General features: G+C 33.8%; 2 protein-coding genes across 5 annotated transcripts in view; one reads left to right on the top strand and one right to left on the bottom strand.

Annotated features, from left to right (window-relative positions):
• The first annotated feature begins 113 nt into the window (after positions 1-113).
• LOC128906327 (transthyretin-like) lies at positions 114-5,243 on the top strand. The gene is made up of 4 exons (XM_054193422.1): positions 114-272; positions 1,674-1,804; positions 4,413-4,548; positions 4,932-5,243. The coding sequence occupies exons 1-4, from the start codon at positions 204-206 to the stop codon at positions 5,037-5,039; spliced, it is 444 nt and encodes a 147-aa protein (XP_054049397.1). The 5' UTR covers positions 114-203; the 3' UTR covers positions 5,040-5,243.
• Positions 5,244-5,717: 474 nt separating this feature from the next.
• B4GALT6 (beta-1,4-galactosyltransferase 6) overlaps positions 5,718-23,754 on the bottom strand; it is a 34,471-nt gene continuing 16,434 nt past the window's right edge. The window contains exons 2-9 of one of the 4 annotated variants that reach the window (XM_054193418.1): positions 23,541-23,657; positions 23,012-23,125; positions 16,723-16,847; positions 16,102-16,218; positions 14,593-14,780; positions 12,159-12,281; positions 11,181-11,282; positions 5,718-5,988 (exon numbers count right to left, since the gene is read on the bottom strand). In XM_054193418.1, coding sequence (XP_054049393.1) covers positions 5,889-5,988; positions 11,181-11,282; positions 12,159-12,281; positions 14,593-14,780; positions 16,102-16,218; positions 16,723-16,847; positions 23,012-23,125; positions 23,541-23,657 — 986 coding nt within the window. In that variant the 3' untranslated portion in view covers positions 5,718-5,888. Of the gene's footprint in view, positions 5,989-6,221; positions 9,920-11,180; positions 11,283-12,158; positions 12,282-14,592; positions 14,781-16,101; positions 16,219-16,722; positions 16,848-23,011; positions 23,126-23,540; positions 23,658-23,754 lie in introns of those variants that run through there. The other 3 variants (XM_054193419.1, XM_054193420.1, XM_054193417.1) reach the window with 3 other exon arrangements.

Here is a 23,754-nt window from a genome sequence, read left to right as displayed (position 1 = left end):
GAGACTTATTTTTCCAGACAAGGTTCATGTTTGTATGGGTTACTCATTTTCTCATTGTTTACTAAGTCAATAGGATGAATTGGCATGTTGAAAGTCATATGGGTTTTCTGATAAGCAGACTCATTTTAGAGGCCTTGATATAAAAATCACAGATCCCACCAGTTTCGACTTGCTGACACTGAGACTTCCTAGTTGTAGGCAAAATGGCTTTTCATTCTGTATTTCTTGTTTTCTTAGCTGGCCTGGCATTTTTCTCCAAAGCTGCATCACCGGTAAGTGTCTCAGGAATTGAGGTCCTTCCTATGGATGTAGTTCCAGCTTTTTCTTCCCCCCCTCCCCTTTTTGTATACTTTAATTAGTGTAAATGAAAATAGAATATTCCATTTTATTGCAATTATTTTGATTTTATGGTATGCATTGACTACAGTTCTCTCCTACTGTTCTTTTTCTGGTCCTTCTTTCTCCTTCTCTAGTGACTACTTTTCATTAGACTCAGTGACTACATGAAAAACAATGTAAAGGAAGAAAGGAAAAAAATAAATCCCTACACAAAAGCCTTGGGCCTGTTGAAAAGTAACTAATAGCTCTTATAACACAATAAACAAGCTCCTGTTGTGCGGGATCTCGTTTCCTATTGTGAGATCCATGAAGAAGAATGGATTCCCTTCTCAATGTCTCAAAAGAAACAGTAGCGAGGAGCCTATGCGTTCCAGAAAGGGAGCCTGAGGACTCAGGGCGTGCAGGTGGAATAAACACATGCCAATACATTGGTGTGATACAGGGCAGGGTTCCTGGCCTATGGGAAGTTCAGTACATCACAGGCTGTAAGAGGGGATCTAAGAGAGGGCTCTTAGTTTTTAACATCTACATCACAATTCAATTTGCAGTGATTAAATGGAAATCAACAATTGCTATTTTGAGATCACCCCTGATTAGCACCTTCCACAAAGCTCTGTCTTACTTTGCACTTACAGAATTAGGTAATGGATGGTCAAAGGCCTGATTCAACTCTACCTTTGAATAGGTAAAACAACAGGGCATAACCATTGCTTGTGATGAAAATATTGGGAGTGAAACTACAGCCATCCCATCTTTGGAGGGAGGTTTTCCTCTCCTATCCCTGCATAGCTGCCAAGGGCTGACAAATCTGATCCAACATGGTGTTAGGAGAGAGTCCATACGTGGTACTTATCAGGTTTACAACAGAATTAGGATAACTCTACGGCAACAAGACATCAGAGGCTCTCCAATCCAGAAAGCTGTGCTCAAATTGCCACTTCAAAATACAAAGGAAGAGTTGCCAGATTTTTAAATATTCCTACTACCTTTGATGATTTCATTATTTCCTGTTGAGGTCACAATTTAGTTACAACTTTGTGCTGGAGACGATGTGTAGCTAAGCCGTGACAAAGAAAAAACAGAAATGTGTTCTCACACACAGTCACGGTGCCTCCCCAGCACACGTGGCTACACTCCTCCTGACATCTTCCTCCCCAGTTCCTCTGTATCCAGCCCCCAGAAAGCTTTAGGCTGTATTTCTTCAGTACACAGTGATCTTGTTGAAGAAAATATGATATATTCTGTAGATCTAAAGAATTATGTTTCTTATTGCTTTATTACACACTATTGCTTGCCTTTCTTACAACATAAAAATTCTCTCTTCCTACCTGAAGGACTCTGTTGACTCCAAGCATCCTCTCTTTATAAAAATTCTGGATTCAGTCCGAGGAAGTCCAGCTCAAAATGTTCCAGTTAAGTTATATAAAGAAGCTGCAGATGGATCTTGGGAACTGTTAAATTCAAAGTAAGTCGTACCAAAATAATGAGTGAAAGAAGGGAAAGGTAGTGGGAAGAGGTCAAACAATTGAAAAAACAGTTTCACATTCTCTAACAAACAGGTTTCTTTTACTCAGAGGGAAGATAACATACTATTGAATGAATCTGCTGGAAACTGTACTACAGTTTCAACTACCAAAATGTTTTTTTAATGCTTTATAATTACTGTGAGCAGAAGAAAGTATTTTAAATTATCCTTTAATTCAATAATCCCTTCTCTTCAATTTCATTACAAAGGATTGTATTACTTTTTAGTACCCACCAATGAACTGCTGTATTCTTACCAGAAGAATCAGACAGACTCTTTTAGTTTGTTTGAAACTAAGACTCTGGTTGAGAATCCTACCTTTATTGGCTATTTTACTTCTTTCTAAATGGATTTTCATTTCATACAACACTACATCTTTAAAAAGAAAACACAGAACTGTTTTCAACATATATCACATCATAATTGATAGCCTTTTTTGCTTCAAGAAAAGGAATCAGCCAAAAGGAAAAAAAAAAAATAGGGATAAAGCATTCTCATCTCCTCTCCCAGAGAAGCAATTACATCTTAAATAAATAAATAGAAAAAAAATAATTCTCCCAGATATTTAAATACTGCCATGTCTTTTTAAAAAATACAACTGTAGAATTTCAAATGTAGATGACTTATTTTGAAATTGTCCTCAATTTTAGTATATCTCAACACTTTAAAAACCCAAGAGCAAATTTACTTAAAGTTTAATCTGAAATGAAATGGAAAAAAATTCTTAGTGGGTACACAGAGTGAACGTTGTTTACCCAACAAGCAACATCCCACTTCCACACTTATCTCTTCAAGATAGTTGCAAAGTCTCATCGCAGATCTTTCGAGGATTGTTAATGGTCCATTCTACCTAAAAAAATGAGATAGGGCTCATAAGGGCCAAAGCTGGCATAGTGCAGAAATTTCAATAGTGGGATCCCAGACTCAGATGCATTTCTAGAAAGTCCATGAGAAACTGTAGGTAAGTGACTCTTTGGTGTCATAGAGCAGTGGGCCAGCAGAAGCAACAGTGCTCTCATACACATCCTTGAAAAATATAGCTACAGTGAAGGCCACACCGATTTGTACAAGGTGGGGAAGAACAATCTATTCATGTTTTCCTACTTGAATTGCCTCCCACCCCTCAAGTGAGAAGATAGCTTCACACATATTCTGTCACTGGAAATGCGTGAAATTTTCCATTACGAGGATGTTCAGTTTTCTTATCTTCAAATCTGATCTTAGGGATTTTATATAAAGATACTCAGCTGAACAGCTAGATATTGACTGAAGCCTTAAAAACATACTTAACATTTGAAAGAAAGAGCAAAGTAACCTTTAGATGAGGTATGCAGAAGTCATGATAATACTAAATCAGCCTCTCCTTGTTAATTTGTAAATAATTGAATGATAGCAAGAGATTCTGAAATAACTGTTCTCAGTTAGAGATATGTTTGGTTTTAGCTGAGAAAGCTTATTAGTAAAATGAACAGTAGTCTAACAATGATCAATCTATGACAAAGAAAAAATAGAGACATTTGAACAGATTAAAAAAATCTGATAACTTGTAAGATACAAATGGTGTTCTATAACTTCATAGTTCTAAGCTACATTAAAGCATAAATCCTAAGTAATGCACTGGACAATGACATAAAATAATTATTTTTCCCCACATGCAATTTGAATAAAGTATGTTCAGAAAAAGATTTGGCAGATAGAACACAAAACAGTGGTTTGTGACTACTAAAATCAGGCAGTAGCAGCACTGTTATTTGTGGATAACCAACCCAATCAAAAACCTGGTATTATATAACTTATTTCACAGAAATAGGTCTCATCCAAGAGACATGTCTGAGACACAGCATTCAATATTGGTTCTGGAACCCCAAATCAGTTGGCCTTCAGGGGTCTGTAGTTTCAATTCAGCACTATGGTCTCAGAGAGCACTGATAGCATCTTCAGATCAAACAAAACCGGCTGTTTGTTGAGGATGGAAAAAGCAACTGATCAATACAGACAACAGGGAATTCCACAGTCTACACTGTTGGCTGACCTACCGTCACTTCAAATAGCAGATCTCAAATTTCAGATAGCGAACTGTAAAAAATATTCATACTGGTAAAACAACTCAATACATTTAAATAAGTAAGAAAACGATGGAAAAATCAAGAGAGTTGACCCTATTTATTTGCACACTAAGTGCATTGTGGAGCTTCCACATTGCTTACAGCAGTGGTGAACTTTTCCCTCTGACTGGGTTCATTTAATTAACTCCAAGAATCTGCCAAGAGTCTGTGAACAATAATGCCAGCTTTTGGCTTACGCCCAAACCATGCAGAGTAGTGACATGGCAGGCAGCCATCTGCTGTGGCGATCATGGAAGTAGCGAATGCCAAGATAAGCTCTGAAGCATCCATAATACAGATGGACGTAAGCCACTGCAGATCAATAGGAGTATTCACCATATTACTTGAGCTACACAACATCGCTCAAGTTCAATTGCTAAGAACTGCATCTTTCTCAGGCTTTTAACCAAAATATAAAAGTGCATTCTTCTGCCGTCACACAGACAAACCAATGACAACGGAGAGTTCCATGAGCTCACAACTAAAGAACAATTTGTAACAGGAGTATACAAGATTGAGCTTGACACAGCCTCATACTGGAAGAAACTGGGCTTGAATCCCTTCCATCACCATGCTGATGTGAGTATTCATTCTCTCCTTTACTTTTGTTGCAAAGAGTAAAGATATTTTATATGTCTAGGCTTCAATTAGTAATTGCACGTTTTGAACTTCCTTTTCACTTTAAAATATTTTCACAGTAACACTTTAAATCCACAGTCTCGAAGCTTTGTAACAACATACTCATGAGAGAACACAGTTACTAGCTTCCCTGTAACTCTCACTAAGCTCTTAGATGCATTAATTACAAAGAGGTTTTCCATCCTTCTACCTCTACTTAAGCCTGTGATTCTGTCTGTGACTATTTCTAGACACTTGAGGTAGAACAGGTGGAGTACTCTGTCAAGTCCCTTGGGAAAAGGGTTTTCATGCCTTCTCATTTTTCTTGTATTTTTTTTTTCCAGGTGGTTTTCACAGCTAATGATGCTGGTTATCGACATTACTCCATTGCTGTTGTCCTCAGTCCCTTTTCTTACGCCACTACAGCAGTAGTTAGTGAGCCAGTGGAATAGAAGCTGAAATTAAGCATGAAAATTTAGATGTGTAAATTAAAATTTCCATAAATAATAAGAACTTGGTTTCTCACTGTATCGACAGCTTTAGATTTCATAGTAAAACACTAACAGTCATTTATTCATTTTGCTAACTTTAGGAAGAATATGTGTTGACTTTGTTTTCAAATGGTCTTCTGAATAAAAGTATTCTGTATTTCTGTATTCTGTATTGCTCTTCTGAATAAAAGTTTAGGGTTTGAAAAAACACATTAAGCTTAGAAAAAATGCATTGAAACTCCATTACCGGGATTCTGAGAATAAACCAAAGTCTTCCATGAAGTTAATAGACTACATTCCTTCTTGCAAAGGAAGCGAACAAAACACACCTGAAAGGTTATCTCGTGAAAAGTAAGCACACAGGAAACGCGATCCACCACCTACCACCATCTATACTTTATTACTGAAGCCCACAACAGACGAAGTCACATGGGATTACAGGGCCCCACATAATCACCAGATAAACTCACCACCCCATTCTGATTTTTAAGATGTAAAGCAAAAGCATCCTAAAAGTGAAGGCAAGGTATAATAGCATTTAAGGATGCTACACATACTTAAAATGCCTGCTTTCCAATATATTATAACTGGTGACACTATCAAGGCAGTGTTGTAGAAAAGTATATTCATGAAACACACTTGAAGTTTATTCATGTATTTTCACAAAAGTCTGCAAATACCTTTGTCCCCAGTTGAAGTACTCCCCAAAATTACTTGCATATAGGTATTACAAAAGCGTCCAATGGTTAGAGGTAAGACACAAAGAAAAATAAGAATAACTGATGTTTCCTGAGAAAACCAGCTCCTTATTTAATACCAGGAGAAATACAGATGAATTCTTCTACTTCCCAGTCTTGTAATCCATATATGAGGAAGACTACTCCTGAACAGAAATAAGCACAGAGAAGAGCTATTAGGAGATTCAACAGAATAGCAACGCTATCTTGGAAAAGTACACAAAACTGTTGAGTCATTTAGTCTAATAAACCCAAAAGCTAAAAGCATATAAATACCAATAACGAGAAAATGATTTGTTAGCTTAAGGCTTGATCCCATCACAGCCTAACTTGATGTATTTGCTGGCCAGGTTTCCCCTCCTTTTGTTGTTACTTCGAGGAACTGAGCACTAGAAAAATTAGCATGTTGTGTACAAGCAAAACACAAAGAAGATATATTCTCCACAGAACCTCAGAATAAACAAACCAACACAATCTTTAGAACATTATATTTCATAAAAGACAATGATAAAAAAGTACAAACATTTTCATGAACAACAAAAAAAACAAAACTATGATAGTACACAGGAAATTCCCAGCATTTGTTTCAGTGCATTTTTCATTAAGCCTATCTTACATATCTCTACAAATAAAATAATCTTAAGTACACTTCCTCTTGCTGATACACAATGGATCCTTTTAATATTTTTAAATAACTGGCTCATTAGTAACCCACTACAACACTGTCATTAGTAAACATAATGATAGAAAAATAGACTGGCAAGATCCAAGAAAAAGGACATTTTGCACTTACTTTTCAATATACTGTCTATTGCAAAATGGATTTTGTATTTTATATTCTCCTGCTTAAACTTGAAATACAGCAAATGGGCTTAAGAGTATCTTAGCATATCAGCCAGACTCCACTGTTAATATTTCTGTAATGTTTTTACTTGTTAATTTGCAAGACCTTGCAAAATCTTGTAAAATACTCCCTCTTTCTTCTCTCTCCATGTTAACTCCTTAAAGAGAAGTCATCCTTAATTTGCCTTGTCAGCAATGCAAAAGCCAATGGGATTGGCTTCTCTCTGCGTTTTACAAGAATCATGAAAATATCAAAAGGAATGTGCACAACTCTTAGTTCTGCATCGCATTTATTTTGCTTGAAGGCACTGTCTATGTTAAAATTCACTACAGAGTAGTACTGAGTTCAAGCAGGTAGTATACAAACACTATTTTTGATGTAATTTAAGATGGCAACTTTTAAAACTTCCCAACAAAGCGATAAAAGGTATTTGGAGAAGAGTGTTGTTTAACAATTCATAATTTAACATCCATCACTTTGGGGCACCAAAATGTAAACTTTTTAAGAACTCATCTGTATGTTATAAACCATTCACATACTGGCTTAAATCACATATTTTTTAAGACCATACATGATTAATCACTTAGAGCTGTAAAGTTATATTAGTTCAGCCACAGCATATGTGTAATATAGTATGTATATATGTATGTTTATATACATATATATGCATTGGAATTTTTTTAAATTGCACATTAATTTCACAGAATGCCTAACAAATGGGCACAAAAGCATGCTTCAGAAAACAGTACAGACCTACAGTACCAAAGGATATTTCATAATCATAGGTGTTAAATTGTAGGTAAACTTGTACTGAAAACCAGAAATCACTTCAAAATTACATCAGGGATTTAAAAATTTATTCAAGACTTCTTAAAGAATTGTATTAGTCTGTTATGAAAGAAGACTAACTTTATTTTGAAGATATAATTGTTTGTACAGCATATTAATTATCTCCCCTTTATCCATATGCTTCAGAATATTCTATACACTCAGTTATAGAAAAATATATCAGGAGGTGATCAAGCCGCTTAAGCATGCTCTTGAAGGATGTTTTGTTCACTTTATGCTCACTTTTTGTTATTTTCATTGCATTACGTCATTCCTAAAGCACATTAGCTTAACTGGTAGATTTTAAGGTAATTCCAGTACAGTTTAAAATATGCCTTACAATTGTTCTGAACTACTTAAAATAAAATCATTACATTTCTACTAAATATTTGGAATATCTATAACTAAGCTCATAACTTGACTGAAGAATGGCTAAGGGCAAAATTTACTGCTGGGATGTCAAAGAAATAAAAGATGTTTATGGCAAACAAACTTAAATGTACAAAGCACCACACCATCTGTGGCAGCAATTCAGGAAACCAACACACAGTAATGAGTTGAAGTTAGTATTCTTTGTCAACACTCTTACAGAACACTCTATGGATAAACAATCCTTATTATATACTGCTCTCCATTCATCATGGGAGCAGAAGTCAGTCTTTGGTTCCTAAAGAGTTGAGTAACTGCGACGAACAAAACAGTGTAGTAGATCTTGGTCAATATATTTGCATTAACATAAAAAATAAATGATCCAGTCCTTTTCCATAGTATTAACAACGGGTGTAAAAAAATATTAGGAAAAGATAATAACGCTTAGCAGTGGGATACTTTTAGGTAGCATAACATTACAAGCAAACAGAAAATAAGAAGATATGTTTTTCATTATAAGACAAGGAAAGAGGCTAGTTACTCATACATGTAACACCACAAAAATAGAAAAGCAGACAGGACCAATCCTTAGTGGGACTGCACAACCTCAATCTCATTGAAAGTCATCGACTTGAGGATACTTAGTGCATCATAGAAGCACTCAGCACTCTACGAGAATAGGCCCTTAAATAGCTATATTGATTAATATATTATGAGTGGAATTTTAAAAAGCACTTGGGATTGGCCTGCTTTCAGTTCCACTGACGTCATCATCATCAACAGCAGAACAGTTTGACCAACACCATGGTTCTGAAAATCCCACACTGCAAGCATTAGAACTATTAGAACTATGTTTTATTTTTTTCTTAAAAATCTAACTTTAATATTCTTCCAATGAAGACACATTTTTGGCTCTTCTAATTTTGGAGGAATAAAAGTGCTGTTTACTAGGATTTATTTTTTTTAAAAAAAAAGAACAATACCAAAATACTGTACGCACCCAGACACATTGTTTTAGGCATTAAAATCCCTGACATTGACACTAGTGGCACACTTGGAAACAGTTAGAGTTCCTGTAGATCATAATACGCAACAACTGCAAGATTTTTCCATAATACACATGCAATATGCATATAAATAGGATTTAGATGGCAGGCAGGGTATCATACAATTTTGCTGGCAATAAATAAAATTAAAAGCTTCTTTGTAGCAAGTTTATATATGAAATTGATTCTTCTATATAGATATGCAGAAGGCCTAGAGCTCAAAACTAGTATAACAGTTTACAGTCATAGCTGGCCAACAATTAATAATTCCTTCATTTCACCTAAGGTATAACCTTTTTTTAAGAATACTTACATTTTACACTTGTTCTGTCATGCTAATAAAAACATTCCTATAGAATTCAAACAAGAACACACTCAAATACATACTCAAGCATAAAATATTGAGCAATTTAAAAGCGATGTACACACATTAATTTACATCACATATTTACAAAACACATTTTAAAAAGAAACAAAAGCATTCATTTTTAAATACGAGGAAGGGGCAGTTTAGTATAAAAAGATTCCTGGAAGAAGAGGCCTCTGTCACTACTTCCAGAGAAGCTACAAGTCTGTTTTCTGCAGTTTATTTAGCTGAGTGGTTAAGACAGAGAATATGAAGAATGAAGGCTTGAACAGTAGTCTCATGCTGTAAACATCTGAGTGGTAGCTGCTGGCTTTTCTTTCAGAACAAAATGCATGGTACATACAATCACTTTACTTCTCATCCCAAATATGCATCATCAAATAGTCAAAAATCTCTAATTCTAAGCTGCTGTTTGTTGTTTTTGTTTTGTTTTACAGTACCTATTAGTAGCTTCCAGTGTTAAAAGTTTATTCTGGTAGGGTAGCTTGTCGTTCCACTTCTATCAATAGTCTCTAACAGGAGCAAGTTCTGGTATGAGATTAACAGTTATATTTTTATACAATCTACTGACAAGTATTTTAGGAGTATATATTAAATTGTTCAACCCATCAACATACTGACGTTCTCTGGAATACCTCAGAAGTTTATATCTGCAGAGGGAGTTGGAAGAAGAAAACATGAGAATGATTTGCAAGAAACAATTCAATTGATGTTAGACATGATAGTGTAACAGTCATATCATTTTGAAATATGCTTTAAATTCTGGAACTACCTCTCAGCCCTTTGAAAAATACCAAATTACCTACCTAAGCTTTAAAAACACGCCACTTCCTTTTTTTTTTATACACTTAGATTTTATGTTCACATACACAAGTTAACATTAAGACTTAACAACAAAAAAGGCATTTAATATGTATACTTGTATGGTCCCAAATTAATCTGATTTTTGAAGGACATTCAACTTCATGTTCTTTTGCTATAAAACTCAATATGGAGCTCAGAGAAGATTCAGAAAACTTCACTGTTCATCATTATACATTTAAATATCTGAATTGTTTTTCATTTCATTCTTGAGACTCCTGCATTTGCAAACATCTAAATTTGAGGTGATTAGAAGACCAGTTCCCATTCCCCTGATTACCGATACATACATTTAAGTTTCATATCACATATTTACCCATGTCTACTGTACGTGTCTACTTTCTGCTTTATTCATAATTTTTAAATAAAGATGTTCCCAGAAAAAAAGACACCCATTGATAACAGAACGGAGCAGTATTTCTATCTGAAAACGCATACCATAAACTCTTTATTTTGCCTTTCACATTCTAATTTTTATTGCAGCTCATCTGCTACATTCTGCTATTCCAATCTAGGGCAGACAGAACCCACTGGCCAATTAAAGTGTTTTGCATCTTTGTAGCAAAGGAAAGGAACCCTGAAAGAAAAAGTTCGTGTCAATGTAAGCAGGAAATGAGAGGACCTGTATCTCAGAAAAGTATGAAATATGATGGAAGAAACCAGTCCTTGAGGATTTTTAAAGTCTGTTTTCACACAGGAGTCATTTCCCCTAGCTGTACTACTTCCTTTTGCAGAATATCGAAATTAACCAACCAACGGAGCCCTGCCAACACTAATGCCCGAACTCTTAAGAAACAATAACATTCTGCATCAAAGATTATGATGATAATATCTTCTGACACACAAACTCAGTGTCTCTCACGGTTAGATCAGAAATATATGAACACCAAACATAATGTGTTTACGAAAATATGAAGTTTAGCGCTAAAGAGGGAGTAACACTGATAAACACTGACTGCTTATTTGCATGTGTGGAAGATTTGCATGTGTGCAAGGAAATAAATTTACATCTGTAGCTCTAGTATTTGAACAGTTCTCTGTTTTTCTTACCGTCCTAAAAACTGGACTTCACCTCTGTGATGATGAGGAATGGATTTGTACTTCCCTAAATCTCCCTCTGGTCTTGTAACATTGTATCCAGCATAGTGAACCCTGTAGTATAAAACATAAACATTTGTACTAAGAGTATTACAAAGATGTTTTTGCAAGTTACAGCAAAAGTGAAAAATACTCATCAAAACCTTTTAAAGCTAAATCTTTGCATCCACTGACATTATCTCCCTAAAAAACCCAAAACACTCCTAACCTGACAATCAAAAAAGCTGGCAAAACCAATAAAGTGTGAAATAATAGTAATTTCATATTTAGCATTTCCTGCTTTGTTCTTAAAGTACAATAGCATAAAAATATGACACTAGTAAGGAAAAATAATAAACACACACAAACTCTTCCTTTAAAATATATCTCTTTATATATAAACTTGTGCAGACACTGTTTCAACAGCTCAACTGGAACATGTTACAGTTGTTTAGTGTGAGCAGTTAGTAATACAGTGAGCATTGTTGTCCATTGTCCAGTTTGTGACTATCAATATAGTCACAAATCAACCTCTATCAAACACTGCTCCTAAGATATAAAAGATACTTAAACTCATGCTTACTCTACATGTCTGTGGGACGGTATTTCATAAAGCTAGCAGCAAGAGAGACATCAAAAAGCAACGCAGAGAATACTAGAAGGAATGAGACTAGATATGCTTAAAACTGTTATCCGTTGTCATATCCATTATTTGTTACAAGAACTATCTCTTAAAAGCCTGTTAACTATCCCCAGGCCAATAAAAAAAGAACACACTTATCCCTTCAAGTGGTATGTTCTGATTTTCTAAGTGAACACTAGAAATGTTAGAATTTGTTAATTTAAAACAAATTTAAAAAAAAGTAACAACTGAAAGAAAAAAACAACTAATTGCTTTCAAGGGGTGGATATCACAGAACAATAAGAAAGACATAAGCACTGAACACTCACCTGTTCCAAAGATCATCATCTTCTCCACCCCATCCCCAAAAGGCATTTGGAAACCCATTGATCTTCTTGAATTGTTCCACTGTCAGGCCACTCACACCACCGAAGAACTCATTGTATGGAAGACTGAAAATAAAAGACAAATTCTGTATTATTAGCTGAACTTAGATAGGTAGTCCTTTCTTTGAACAATACCTTTCAAAAAAAAAAAAAAAGCCCAAAAAAACCAACGAAGAGCCACCCCAAACTAAGGACATGAACAGATGCTGAATGAATTCACTAAGAGAAACTGGTTCACAGATCGCTGGTATTAAGTAACATACATTGAAGTTGAATAAAATGTTTCTAGTAGTGTCTGATTTGTACCGTCTTAGACTGTACCTCAAATTAGCATCAGCACATGAAACAAAAGTCTATCACATGTTTCAGAGGACTGATTTAGACCCAAAGGTGAAGTGTAAAGTGAGGCACTCGAACTACTGAATGTTGACCCTATTCAACTGAAAGAGCACCCCAATCAACTGAAAAAATTACAAATCAGTAATGCATCAATTCAGTAATTTTAATTCATTACTATATTCTACAGAACTGTTAAAACTTGAGAGGAACAGTTTAACAGTATGTATTCAACCATAGTGAAATACATACTTATTTAAAAAACAGTTTTCCAGTTTTTAGAAGCTAAACTTTTGAATCAAAAGTATCTATAGGCTTTTTTGTCATTAAGCAATCAGAAATTACTAAAACATTATTAATAAGCATCTGGCCAACAAAAATAGCCACTATAACTACGTAACATAACATACTAAGGCCTCAGCAATGTGATTTCCAGCTCTCAAAACACTTTGTCAACCTTAAAAAACCAATAAATATATATATATTTAAGTATCTGTGTTTACTTCCATCAATACTGACTTGCATCCTTAACCCAGAAGCTGATACAGTAAGTGCATTCCTCTTTCAGAAACGGCTCACAATTTCAAAAATAAAAGTAATCAAACATATCTCTCAGGAGATGCTTCCAAATCTGGAACCTTCAAGGAGTTAGGACTATCTACAAAAAGATTTACCATTGCTTAGGACACAATTGCCACAGTGAAGGACAAATAACTCCAGAATGCAAGGGGAAAGAAAAAGAAATACACAGTCATATAATTTCTGATCTCTGTGGAAACACAGGATTCAACCAAATCTTAATAGTTTTTGGGGAAGGTTGTTGCTATATAGCCCTTTCAACATTAATCGAAATAACAGGTGTTCTAAAAAAACCCCAGAAACCACCCTACCCCCCCCAAAAAAAGCCAACAAAAAAAAAACCCACCAACAGCCTCAAAGCAACCCACCAACAAAAAGAAAAAAAAAAAAAAAAACAAAACAACAACTGGGCATGACAGTTTATGGCACTATTTGAGTTTTTTATTCATATTTAAGTGTGAGTGGTGCACTTGCACTTTTTTGTATATATACAGAAATAGGTACTTATTTATATATTTTAAAAGCATGTACTTATATATACATCAGACATTTTATAAATGTATGTATAAGCACAAAGTATTTTATAAATATGTATAAAAAGATGGATGAAATCTCTTATATATTTACATGTGTTTATTTATATATTTTTAAATACATATAAAATCCTTAAATGTTTGTCTGCTAATTGGCCAACAACCTTAAGTCCAAACACAGAGTCACATTCTCAATGCTTTTGATCTGTCAGGTGACCAGGTTGTCAAGTTGATCAGCTTCACAAATAAAATTTCAGGATGGCAAATACACACATGTAGCAAGCAATAAGCTACAGCTTTATGTGAAGTGACTAAAAGAGTGTCATGAGATAGCAGAGTGTTAAAAAGCACGTGAAACATCATTAACGTAAAATGGCAGAAGAAAAGGAGGTAAAAAAATTGCAGGACCCACTACATTCATCAAATTTCAATAGAGACTGAATACAAGACATGAAGTGGTCTATCAGTAAGAAAATCTTCTGTTCAAAAAGCAGTACAAAGCAGAAATAAACTGCACATTTATAAGAAAACTAAGCAAGACACCTTTTCCTGTGGTATTTTGCTGCAGATAATGTGCTTATCTTTGTTAACAGCTATCGCAAAGACTTATGTAGCCCAAAAAGATTTCTAATAAGTAAGACAAGTTTTGCCCCCTCAACACAGGCAGACATCTGATTTTAAAGATCAACCTCACTGCAACAACTTCAACACTGAAAATTACAAATAATATCTTCAAATTAGCAACATATCAAATGTAGACACTAAACTTAAATTTTCCTTTTAATAACTAGATATTCATCTATGTAAATAGCTTGATAGCAGGCTGTTTTATTGGTTTCACCTACTGTATATACTGTCACAAGATTCATACACACTGTAAGAATGTTTCTATGCTTTAAGAAGCAACATGAATAAAGCTGATTACTTACATGTACATGTATTTGTCGAGCTTTGCTGCAAAATGGCGTGGCATTTCTCCACATCCATAATAATTTCGGTCATTTTCAGGTAAGTGATCCACATCATGAAAGATTATGCAGTCCCAGACGGCATCCTTCATAGCCTCTTTGAAGCCAACATTAAAGAGCATTGCACGATTAAAAGGTTGTGTACCTGTCTTCAAACAGAAAACAGAGGAGACATTGTAAGAATCAAGAAGAGACAAAATTTCAATACTATGAGAAATACATCCTCTACCATGCAAAAAAAAAAAAAAGAAAAAAGTATTGACAAAGATGCCTGTTATTCCTCTAGTTAAGCAGAGCAATAACTCTGGTTACCACCAATTACATCAACTGTATTTTGTGGTTTAAAGTCAGATGTTTTCCCTTCTTACCCAAAACTTAACAGCACTAGCAACTCATAGCACTAGTAGCTCTGAGGTATCAAAATGTGAGTGGTTTGGATTAATACAGCACGACATTATGAGTTAAATTAATTATAATATTAAAGAAATACTGATACAAAACTAAGAAAGAAACATTAAGTTTTGTTTCTTGTTAAAACAGTCAACTACTGAAAAACTTTCAATGCTGTGAAAATGCCTACAACTTGGTTACATATTTATTATCAATCTTATATTAGAACTTCCAGTTTCTTAGAAACTTTAATAAAGTCAGATTCAATTTTTATTTTAATTTTTATTTCTAGTACAATTTATATCTTCTGATGTCCATTTTGAACAAACTAAACAGCATAGAACCTTTTGATATAGTAAATGAATCCTACGTGCATTTTTTTAAAATGACAATTTAGAGGAACTTTTGGTTTTTTGCAAACTTTTCACTTTGTTACCTGAAAGTATCGCATTACATAGCTTATTTTTCATGGTTTATCTACTAGAGCCAACAATGGTGCAAACTCCTTAAGCAACCTATCTGAACTACTTTCTTCCTTGATTGTGACTAGCAGAAACTTTTTTCCTTTTTTTTTTTTTTAAAAAAAAAGTCTTTTTTTACCCTCCATATCCATTCCTCTGTTTCCAAAGAGACCCCTAGCCAAGGTACTAGTTTGCAATTTTATATCATTAATGCCTCCATTGTATTTCACATATATTAACCGGACAGTACACATTTTAATACTATCGTCTTCAACTGGATTTCAGTGAGCCTATGCTGTAAAATGGCCTTCTGTAAATGACCATGTCTAATTATTATACATAAAACCTTTTTTTTTTCCTTGAAAACTTAGAAAGACAACAGATTCAAAGAGGCCATGTTATAACCTATAAAATATCAGACCATATTTGAAAAAAAGCAACGTGTGTCTCGTCACTGCTTAAACTGGGGAATGGAGCTGAACTTTCCTTTTTCATTCAAAGGATTAGAACAGCAGAGTAACAATTTTTAAATTCTGGATTCATCCAAATCTTGGTAAGAATATCAAATCTGCTTTAGTAAAGAATCTTGAAGGGTGACTTTTCAAGTAAATGCTGTTACCTGTTCAACAACATAGAAGGCAAATTCCAGCCGCTGCTTCTGCAACATAGGTATGAGATGACGGAAAAAAATTGGAAGATGCTCATGGCGATTCCGAAAAGGAATAAGGACCGCCACCTTCAAAAAATTAATATATATTAAGCTATTAACATTTTTTACATGTCAATGTTTTAATACAGATCAAGTCTCCATGGCTTATATAGACTTTTCAGCTTTTAAATTTAAATTGGCTGTGTGTTTTACACTCTCACTCCCACTAGGAAAGAGTGTCACAATTTTGCTCAAAAAAAGAAAAAAATTCCGAGTAAAACATAAGTAAGATTTTCCTTTTATGTTCACTTGCTTCTAATTATACTTTAAGCAATGCACACATAAGACAAGTTTGCAGACATATGATAAAATGTTTAGTAACAACAGTTAATGAACCTTTAGAAGTTCTTGACAATCCGTTTCAAGTTTTTCTTCAAGCTTTAGTCTCTTCTTGAGCTCAGATTTCATAATACTTATACTATAACATACTATGTCTTATATAAAAGATATAGCAGTAAAAGACTGAGTGCTTTCAATGGTAAATGTTCCTATACACCAACAGGAAAAAAAAGCAGAAAAGCAGCATCTCACCTTCCATCGTGGCTTACAGTCTTTTGGTTTCCAGTGTCCTCCTGGTTTAATTTCTAAATCTTTTGAAAACAGTTGCTCAATTTCATCAAAACTAATTTCACTCATATTAACATCAATAAGGCCTCCTAAATCAAGGGGGGGGGGGAAAATTATTTATTAATTTCAATTAAGACGACAGATCTAACACTACAAGGTATATCATAGACCAATAGCATCAGAAATTTGTATTTACACTACCTACAGATAAACCAGAAACTATTTATACTAGCCTCTTAATATTCAGATTTTTTACAGAATGAATTTCACAATATAAATATTCCTTCAATAAATCCTATAAGCAACATACTCATTTCAGAGGACACAGAACAAGCAAAGTAATTTGAATTCTGTATATATTCCAGAAAATTAGTCATCTTTCATTTTAAGTACCATCGTTAACAACCCCCATCATTTCTACTACTGAACTGATACTCAAATTCTGGGTGTCCTCCTACCTGCACTTCAACAGAAAAAGAAAACACATCATCACTGCACTCAACAAAATTCCTCAATTTACAATCTAGATAATTACAGACATTTCACGTACTGCCTTCAACCAATAATTCACCTCTGTCTACATCAAAGCAATTTATAGCAAGCAGCTAGATTTGAGAATTACCACTGATAAAACTAATTAACCTAATAGGAAAAGCATTCGCAAATGGCTACTGATTAGAGTGGAATTCCGTAAGACATTGAATAAAGACCACAATATGGTAGCAAAAAAATCAGGTTAGTAGTTATTATGAGAAAATATTTACACTTAATTGATAGCTAAAAACTTGCCTGTCATAAGCTTATGCATGTGTATAAATTTCAAAACTGGAAATAATGATTCATAGTAAACACTCTACCCTCAAAAACCAGGAGTAGAAGGAGTCAAGAAAATCTGGGGAGAAGAACAGTGTAACACTCTTTAACCAGAAGCTCAAGTTGTTCTATAGCAACTACTATACTAGATCATCAAATAAAAATCTTGCAATAACTATCTGACAGACAACCATAAAATATTCCACTTTTTTTGTCTAAAAATTAAAGTCTTTTTTGTGAGGGCTGGAATTTTAAAATCAATGAAAAAAAAAACCACTCCCATTTTCTCCCCCATGCCCAAAACATGGGGCCAAAACTGACCCATTCTGACCCAAAACATCCTATTTGTGTCAAAAAGATTGCTTCATGTTGTAACACTGAATTGACTAGCTATCTAAATCTTTTGGAAAGATTGGAATTTTTGGACCATACTAGGAATAACTATTGTTTTCAGAAGGCAGAAGATATTGCAAAAGCATTTTAGTTTTGGATCTGATTAAATGTAGAACTACTTGTAAATGTAGAAGGTAACTTTAAATAAAAGGAAAATGATAGGAAAAAAAAAAAAAAGGATCAGGAGCAGCACCATAAGGAGAAGGTCTTTTAAGAAAATATTTAAACAAATTCACATTTATTTATTTATTTTAGAAGAAAAAGGAAACCTGTCAGTTGCTGAAAAAGGACTGTATAAATATACAGTGGAACAAGGTATTACTACAGAGCTTTAAAAAAAAATAAAAAAAAGAGAAGTTTAGATGATCATTATGGTTGCATATGTAACTCTTCAATAACCAATAACCTGAAAACGAAATCTTATAAAAACTAGAAACAAGGCAATCAACAAAGGACCAGTCTATAGACTATAAACATCTAGAAATCAAATTTTAAAAAAATAAATAATTCACCAGATCAATTTCAACTACTGAGAGATAGAGAAGCAACAGGAACCTTTCTGTTTATTTATAGAATCTAATAGGAAAATAGAGATAAGTAAAGGTCAATTACTATACCAGAAAAGGAAGCAAACAATGCATGATGCAAAGGACTCAGGTACCTTAGTCTTCTGAGAAGACTTTAGATGCACTCAGATGCTTACAGAGTTTAAACAATAAAAACGTAAATTTAAAAAAAAAAAAAAAGGAGGAATGGTAAAACAGTATTTATGTAATGTAAGTGCTTCTAACTTGATGGGACATGATGAAATTCTCTCCAGACTGTTTAAAAAGTAGCTATAGTAAACATTGAAATATTGGTACCATCAAAAGTACACAGGAGATGTGTGAATGGAACACAGCAGTATTTCCCTGTCACTGGTGGTGGGCAGGAGAAGACATCTCAGTAAATATCTGGACTTAGTATTCACTACTTCCATTACCATCCAGCATGTCGCAATAAAACATATTTATACAACCCGCAAAAAAAGAAAACTGAAGAAGGAAAAAGCATTTTGAAGAACAGAATCAGAAAACAAAATTATTTCAGCAAATCAGATACATACTGAAATCAATAGAGTGAAATTAATTTAAAAAAAAAAGTAAATCAAATTAGAGAAAGTCTACAGTACAAAAATCAAGAAAGAAGAGCTCTAGAAACTATGTAGTCTAGAATGGCTGAAAGTACTGGTTTATCTACAAAGGGAAAGACTAACAAAAACATACATCTTTTCCAAGACAGAATAATTTGGTACATAGATGGCAACGAACTTTTTTCCAAGTATCAAGAAGGGTAAGGAAAAATGCAACTAACTTGCAGGAGGGTAAAGAAACATAACAAAAAAAGAAAAAAAGAAAAAAATGAATGCAGCTTGAGTATCAGATTGAGTATTAGGAAAAGCTTAACTATTCAGTTGATGGAATACTAGACTATCCTACTTCTGCAGACAGTAGAACTTCCTCCACTGATGACTTTTTCTTTTGTTTAAATACAAAATATATTTTTCTAATATCTATTTAAAATGGTTTAGGTATATTCAACCCCAGTGTATTGTGGTGATCAAACTAGATCTGGATACTTCTTATTGCTCATTAAGTACCAGTAGTTATAGACAAACCATGAAGTGGCTTGGCTAGACTGCTAAAAAATTCTTAACGTTAGGGCTTTATTTGATATAACTGAAAAAACTGATCTGCTTTCCATTTACCTCTCAAGTAAGTATTAAAATTATGCTGATCAAATACTCTTTTGTACTGCTTTCTATCTTAAAGTAGAGGCATCTTGGTTATGAATTAGCACAGCAGCGCTCAACCAGAGGGCTATAACCTGAAAGACCGAGTCACACATAAAAGGCACTAGTTGGTCCTATTTCAAGAACATATGTACTTGGGACAAAATATAATTTTAGCATACTCCTTCCACAGTACAAATTTGGCAAGCTGATATAAAGAAGAGTAGCTGAACTCTGTAATAACCTGAGACTATTAAGCAGGTCAAAATATACATGATTCAAGGAACTTCCTTCCCCGGCTATCTCAGGACAACCTACAGCATTTCATTGCATTAAATAATCTTCAGAGAAGTTTTGTTTAGATTATAATTAAATACAGAGATGGTTCTTAAAAAGGTATACATGAGAACCAAAAGGTAAGACATACATCTCTTTGTTGAACAGTAACTTACCCTGTGAACTATTTTCTATTTAAAATTACAATTTTTCTATTAAATTCAGTGTGACAGAATGAGATTACTAACAAAAAAGGTGGAAAAGAGAGCAGCAATAAGGAGATCTACAGTCAAATTCTGGTAGAATTACACAAAGCAATGAGGTTGATAGCAAGAACTGCAGAGTAGAATGCATCCATACTCTGGCAATTCTAAATACCTGTCAGTGCAAACAAACCTGCATCCATGATTTCAGATAACATGCTGTAAGTAGGCTGACCTACTAAAGTATCTTAGTATCTTCTAACTTGCCTCATTTCCCCTGGACAGCAGACAAATGCACAAGTAGCACAGGTAGCAAAAGCCAATACAGTTTTGAACTAATCTAGCAGAATTCAACTGCTAGATCCTTTGAAAGTTACATTAAAAATACTAATTTATATGCATTTTTCAATCATCGTAATTATCATTCTTGTTTCTCTGGTTATCCACAGTTGACATTTTTTGAACTTTTTATTTGTTTCCCAAAGTAGCTAAAATATTTACTATTGGAATAATTTAGTTTTATTTGTTTACATGTGCAATATTACAGAAAAGAACATCCATATGATTTTGAAAGTCAAACCCGATTTCTAGAGGGAAAGAGACTGAAATAAGGATATAATCACACATGGCTAATTGCTACTTGGATCAGAACAGGTTTTTTACATGATTTAAGTTCATAATGAACAGCAACTGATCCATACTTTTGGCTATATGTATCTTTACAGTGTAAGAGACAAATTTTAGAATTCGGAGTTGTTGAAAAGAAACACAGATAACAAGCACTGTTACTGTACTCTTCTCTGGATAAACTTCTCTGTTAAGATTAAAAAAGAAGTTACACTGAAATCTAGATTAGTCTAATAAAATCCACTATTTTTATTTGAAGAAAAAATGATCAGCAATTCAGCTTGGCTGTCAGCAACATTATTTGCTATGATATGGATCTGAACTGCTATATTAAATACTTAATTACTTGCTAATGCTGAATGACAGCCCACAGCTTAAGTCAGGTGTTAGCCCAAAAGACAAGAGGTTAGAATTCTCGAAGGTGTTACCAATGTCATCAGAAACTATTTCAAATTTTCTCTCTCACAAATCTGTAGTTTACTTGTTTGATTTTAAATAAAGCAAGTAAAATAAACATGTTAGCATAATAGATACTGCCAGATACTAATGAACAGTCACTTCTAGTAACATATTTAACACTTTTTTACAGAGAATTGTTGATTCTTCTTCTCTAGTTGGTACATTCTGATACCAAATGAAACATTTCAATTTAACTAATTAGCTTTGAGATCTATCCTAATGCTACTATTAAATCTTCACTCAAAAATATTAAGTCTGTCTACAAAACATTTACTAGAACAGAAGCAATTCCATGGATTACTGACTCATGTTATAATCTCTTCCAAATGCAGAGCACAAAAAACATTTATACTTAATCATCCCTTGCTTCCTACAGCAACTCTGATAACATAACAATTCCTAACAGAGAGAAAAAAGCTGAAAACTCAATAGTGGTTTCTAAGAAGGAACTATTTTAACCAAGGGACTGCAATTTTATAAAAGTTAAATTTAAAATCTATCTTTAATAACAAACAATCAGTGATGAAGGTCAAGGTAAAGCAGTCACCACTAGGAGTGATTTGCTTCTTTTCTTTTTGTGTTCAAAACTGGTCTACTTGGTGGACTTCTTATATACTTCTTGGTCTTTAAGGATTGCTTTCTCTACAAGCCAGAGGAGAGCAAACAATGGCCAGAATTTTGTCTGAATCTGAAAAATGGCAAGTCTACAGGAAAGGGGAATTCCCATGAAAGTTTACAGCTCTTAACAAGAATTTTGAAGAATATTCCCAAAGCTATACTTTGTCTACAGAAAGAAGACAAAAAAGTCATGCCAACAGCTTTTCAGTCACATCATTAAATCAGGTTAAGGGCACTGAAATTACGTCAAGGAACTCTTCCAATCTCATTTTGTGTAACTGCTTTAATTGTGCAATACCTGCTTATAAGACCTTCTACATACATTGGGATACTGCTACTTTGAACAGCTGTGATATTACAGGCTTTGTAAAAAAATAGCAAAGGTGCCAAAGCACTCAGTCAGTTGCTTATTTCTGCGTGACACTCCTCTGCAACTAAACACTTTCAAACAAAGTAATTAGAAGTTTAGATTCTAGGCTTAAAGACAAATACAGTTAGGGTTACCTAATCAAGTTCTACTTAATAGTCTGGAATCTTAAACATCTGGGCTTTAAAGATTAATTTTAAAATTTCCTGAGGATCACAACTTTTCACTTGTTATATAAGTACTACTTCCTCATTATGACAAGGCTTTAGCACTTTCTTACCTCCATCAATTCTCACTTCACTACATCATCTTATTCAGCTTCCTATATATTGAGGTATGCATCTTTGTATTAGGAATACCATTTCCAAAAAGGAAATTTTTAACTAGTCCTAAAAATACGCAACTCTGAATGGATACTTTTTATAAAGTTAGAGCATTCCTCGATATTAATAAAAACATTTAGTATTTAATTTGTAGAAAGTAAAATTATTTGCAAATAAAATTTAAAACATATTAGGTGATTAGTAAAGAGGTTAGAAGTTTTAGTAACACAATAGTTACAGGCAAAATTCTGCTAAGCATTATTCTCTATTAACGTATTTTATTCATTACTTTCTGCAATATATTTGAACTCCTTACAATTATATTTTATATTAAAATAATTGTATCTTGTTTTAAGTACAATCCAATTTACTAGATAAACATTAAGGTCAGTTTAAAACTTACTCATGTAAGGCAGCTTCTCTGGACAAGCCTGGTAGGGAGAGTAAGTAAAGTTTTCTGGAAGATACATTGTGGTTTGAGCAACGCAGTCACTAGAATTGTTTCCTTCAGGATAATCTTAAAAAGAGGAATTGATTCTTGTAAAAACTCATGTTATCCACTAAATTTGTAACATATCATCATGCAGGTGAAAGCACTAACTTTGTAAGTAACAAATTCCTAGCAGCATGACTAGAAAAAAACCCATTTTACTCCACTAAAGGAACAATAACTAAATTAAGATATCTTTGTTACAGCTACGACAAATATTTCCTACTAAAGTAAACTGATAAACAGTAACTATTTGGCCTTCACTCCAGTTACAGAGAAGTAGGACTTCGGTCTAGGTTTTCATAATCAAGCTATGTCATTAAGGTTTGGTATGTTTGGGTTCATTGTTGTTTTTAGGGTTTTGGTTGTTGGTTTGTTTGGGTTTTTTTTTTTTTTTCATAAAGTTCTCGTAAAAGTGAAATTAAATAAGAAATACTCTTACCTGTGCCATTCAGTGTAGTGTTTTTGTTAGTGTACAATCTGATCATGTGTCCTATTGTTTTTACATTTTCTCTCAACATTATACCACGAGCTTGCACCATAAAGAGATACGTGTTTGCTGATAAAACAAAAAGCAATTTTGAATTTTAATTAAAACCAAAGTATTTCCAGATTACTGTAACAACCATTTATAATGTGTTCAATATTTTTTTACT

The sequence above is a fragment of the Rissa tridactyla genome, chromosome 2 (genome assembly GCF_028500815.1).
Source record: "Rissa tridactyla isolate bRisTri1 chromosome 2, bRisTri1.patW.cur.20221130, whole genome shotgun sequence".
In the NCBI taxonomy this organism is placed as follows: domain Eukaryota; kingdom Metazoa; phylum Chordata; class Aves; order Charadriiformes; family Laridae; genus Rissa; species Rissa tridactyla.
This window is presented reverse-complemented; position numbering and strand designations above follow the sequence as displayed.